The sequence below is a fragment of the Pistacia vera genome, unplaced genomic scaffold (assembly GCF_008641045.1).
Source record: "Pistacia vera cultivar Batoury unplaced genomic scaffold, PisVer_v2 Contig578, whole genome shotgun sequence".
NCBI lineage: Eukaryota > Viridiplantae > Streptophyta > Magnoliopsida > Sapindales > Anacardiaceae > Pistacia > Pistacia vera.
This window is the reverse complement of record NW_022196421.1, coordinates 1,206,624-1,210,582: the sequence shown is the minus strand read 5'-3', so window position 1 is coordinate 1,210,582 and position 3,959 is coordinate 1,206,624. Positions and strand designations below refer to the sequence as shown.

The following is a 3,959-nucleotide window of genomic DNA, read 5'->3' as shown; positions in this document are numbered from 1 at the left end:
CATAATTTCTTAAGCTATGTTACAAACCACTAGGTCTTGGGAACATTAGTGAGGTTTACTTCCTTTTTGTTTATTTATTTATTTAATCAAGTCCATATATAAAGGGTTCATTCTATATGCTTACATTTTCGTTTTCATATTGATATATATAAACATATTCAAACGAATCTTAATAAATTACACTAGGAAAAAGAAAAAAGAAAAATAGTTATTATCATTGTCACGGGATAATTACAAATGATTGAGTGTCGCCATTGGAGCATATCCGATTAAATAGATGAGAGAAAATAAATTTAAAACTGATATAAAGTCATTGATTTGTGATATAAATGATGAAGTACTCGCATGTGGTATAAAAATGTAAAATTTACAAAATACACTTGTACAGTAAAATACAATGGCTAAACCCCACAAAAATTCTTTATTCTTTAGTTCCAACGAATTATAGATTAATTAAGAACACATGATATACCATCTTCTATTTTTTATTTTACCACATCGACAACAAACTCTTTTTGCAGATTCTAATGAGGAGGAGTCTTCTTAGTTAGATACTTCCCAACGGTTTCTGCAAGTGTCTCCACTAGCTTGGTGTTGGCTAGAGAAGAAAGATTTGCTAACTTCTCATCAAGCTCATACTTTATTGTTGATCTTATAATACTTGATGTATAATTTTTCTCAATAATTTTGTATTGAGTTATATTACGCTTGAAGCCCAGTGCTATAAATCCTCCTTCAATGGTTTCCGTTTCCTTCACACGCTTCTTATTATCAACCTTTGTAATAATTTCCTTCATATAACCAACTCCAGGAGTTCCTGAAACAAAAACGAAACAGAAATATTCAATATTTAATATTCAGCAACTCAAATTAAATGTTTGATAAATAATATGAATTAATTTTATTACCTGGTGGAAATGTAACGTTTAGAAGTGTGCCAACATGCCCACCACCTTCAAGGACTTTTACAATTCAAAGCACATTTGGTAGAAATGTATTTATAATTGTGAGGACTTGAAGAGTGCCGTAGACATCCCACACTGAACAAGCCGATGCAGCCACCACTGTGTTCGTTGCAACAAGGCCGTGCATTTTGATGTTAAGAACTTTGTTTTTCGGTGGATTGTTTCATCGTTGTTCTAGGTATTTATAATGGTTTATTTGAAGAAGAGTCAATAAATCTAAATGGGAGAGAGCCAACGTTTACCAATAACATCCGGTAGTGCGTAACCTGTATCAAAATATTCATCTGATTTTTTAAGTTAAAAAATCAATTCATAATTTTAAATATCATTATCGAGTAAAGTCAACCATGAATTGAACTGTAGACCTTTGACTCTTACCTGTCATGTTCCCATAATCTAAAATATTCTTAACAGCTCAACCATGAATTTATCCTTCAATATATATAAATTTACAATACTATGACAACCCAATTATTTGTTTTTAATTACTATAAATAATTACTCAAAGAATGCGATTCTCATTAAAATCGAATCTCGTATTCTCATTAGCAAACTGCGATTTAATTTATCAATAATTTTTTAAATATGTAATCAAACTAAAATTCATATAGTCATAATAATATCACATAATAGTTATCCTCGCTTATTAGTATAATGGGGTATATTTGTAATCTTTCAAAATATCATATGGGGTGTATTTTGTAAAGATCAAAACCAGGAAGTTAAAACTCTACGTTTTGATACTCATTAACCAAGTATAAACTGCTTCCTTCTTGTAATGATTTTCAGTTAAGGAAATACAGAGTTTTTTCAGCTCTTCTTTGTTTTTCTTGATTTTTGCTTCTTCTTCAAAGTCATTCATGGTATCAGAGCCCTAGACCAACGTCAAGGTGCCCCTTTGATCCTTAATCTCTCAAATTTTGCTTCTTGAACAATGGAAATGGAGAACAACTTCACCATTTCAAACAATTTCAATCTACCTCCCACTCTGCCACCGATCTCAATCAAGTTGTAGGAGAAGAATTACACTTTCTGGAGATCGTTAATTCTTCCAGCTTTGACCTCCCATGGTCTTGATGGCTTTATAACTGGCGAAAAAGCATGTCCTTCGCTGTTCTTAGTTGACAAGGAAGAAGGTTTTGATAAATCAGTCAAGCGACCAAACCCTAGCTACTTTACCTGGAAAAAGGTCAATCAATTCCTGGTTAGTTGGCTCTTATCATCTATTTTTGAAAATATGTTTCGTCATGTTGCTAAATGTGGTATGTCCTATGAGATTTGGAATCTGTTAGAGTTGCATTTTCAGTTGGTATCTAAGGCTAGAACTTTACATTTGCGCAATATGCTTCAAAGTACTAAGAAAGATTCTACTAGTATAAGTGAATATGTACTTAAGATGAAGGAACTAGGTGATGAATTGACTTCGAGTGGTGTTCATATAAGTGATGAAGAATTGTTATTGTACATTCTGGATGGGTTGGGGCCTGAATATGATGCAGTTGTAGCTAATCTTGTTCATACCAGTAGCCAAACCACTTTGCAAGAAGCTCAGTTTCTACTACACAAGCATGGAATTAGATTGGAAAAACAGAACAACTGTCTTACAAACTTTCATGATCAGCTAGCCTCAACTTTAATAGCTGCTAAATAGGTCCCCAATGAGCCTGTTTTAACCTCTCCAAATGTCCATATGAACACTGACACAAAGGTTTTTAATCCTTAACAGTTGGCTAGTTTTCCATTACAAAATCATACTCTTCCTGCCTCATAACACTAGACCTTTAACCCTCCACAAGACCAGACCTTTAACCCTCCACAACATCAAACTTTCCCTATTCCACAACATTAGACCTTTCACCCTCAACAAAACTTTGGTATTCCTCAGCACTTTAGTACAACGCCAATCAAAGCAGTTTTGGACCTGTTTTCAATCAATCCTATCAGCAGCCCCATACAGATGCTTCACAGTTTTTGTCCTCAGCAAATGTTATGTTTAATCCTCAAGGAGTGCGAGGTTGTGGCAGGGGAAGAGGCTATTATCGATCAAGACTCTTCTGTTAGGTTTGCGGCAAAGGAGGGCATACTGCCCTTCAATGCTATCACAGGTTTGATCATGGATTTCAGGGGTTTGCTAATACTAGATTCTCTAATCAACTAACCTCACAGGGATTTCCTCAAAATTGAATTACTGATTCAGCTCAAGCAGCTCAAGCTTTGCTGACCAACATTATGACAGGACAAACTGGACTAAATTCAGTTTCAGCTTTTGTTCCTTCCAATCCTGTTTATCTTGGACAAGTTGATTCCACTCATCCTCAACATAACATGGTTCATTCTCAGCACAACATGACTAGTCCTGGTGGTCCTAAAAATTTTCACTAGAGTGTTCCTCTCTACCACGGTTTTCCTGGAAGTTCTACCTCAAACTCTAGCTCAAGTTCTTTTCCAGGGGGTGGATACTCTTTTACTATTTCTCCAGGAGCACATTCTTCCTCAACTGTACCAGTTGCAACCCCTCAAGTGGTCAATGATCAGACTTGGTATGTTGACTCAGGAGCCACAAATCACATGACTGCTGATGCAACCAATTTAGTTGTTAAGGACAACTATCAGGGAGGATCCATTGTTCAGGTTGGGAATGGACAGAATGTGCCTGTTACTCACATTGGTGAGTCTTTATTGCCTTCCACCACTAGTCCTAGGTTATTACATCTTAAGAAAATGTTGTGTGTTCCCCATATTGCAAAAAATTTACTAAGCATTTCTCAAATTACTAGAGATAATGATGTGATAGTGGAATTTCATTGTGACCATTGTCTTATAAAGGATAAAGTCTCTAAGGTGGTGCTATTCCAAGGGTTCTTAAAGGATGGATTATATCAATTACAAGTTTCTCTCCCAACATTTGGCACAGCTTTCATATCATCTGCAACCCCACAACCGGTCTCTGTACTTGTTGGATTTGCTGTCTCCTGGGACATTCCAACATCAGTC

At 35.5% G+C, this 3,959-nt stretch overlaps 1 protein-coding gene across 1 annotated transcript; it reads right to left on the bottom strand.

Annotated features, from left to right (window-relative positions):
- Nucleotides 1-524: 524 nt before the first annotated feature.
- Nucleotides 525-1,350, bottom strand: LOC116109334 (phytohormone-binding protein-like). The gene is made up of 4 exons (XM_031395563.1): nt 1,344-1,350; nt 1,208-1,231; nt 909-962; nt 525-817 (listed from the first exon to the last, which is right to left on the bottom strand). The coding sequence occupies exons 1-4, from the start codon at nt 1,348-1,350 to the stop codon at nt 525-527; spliced, it is 378 nt and encodes a 125-aa protein (XP_031251423.1).
- Between the last annotated feature and the right edge of the window lie 2,609 nt (nt 1,351-3,959).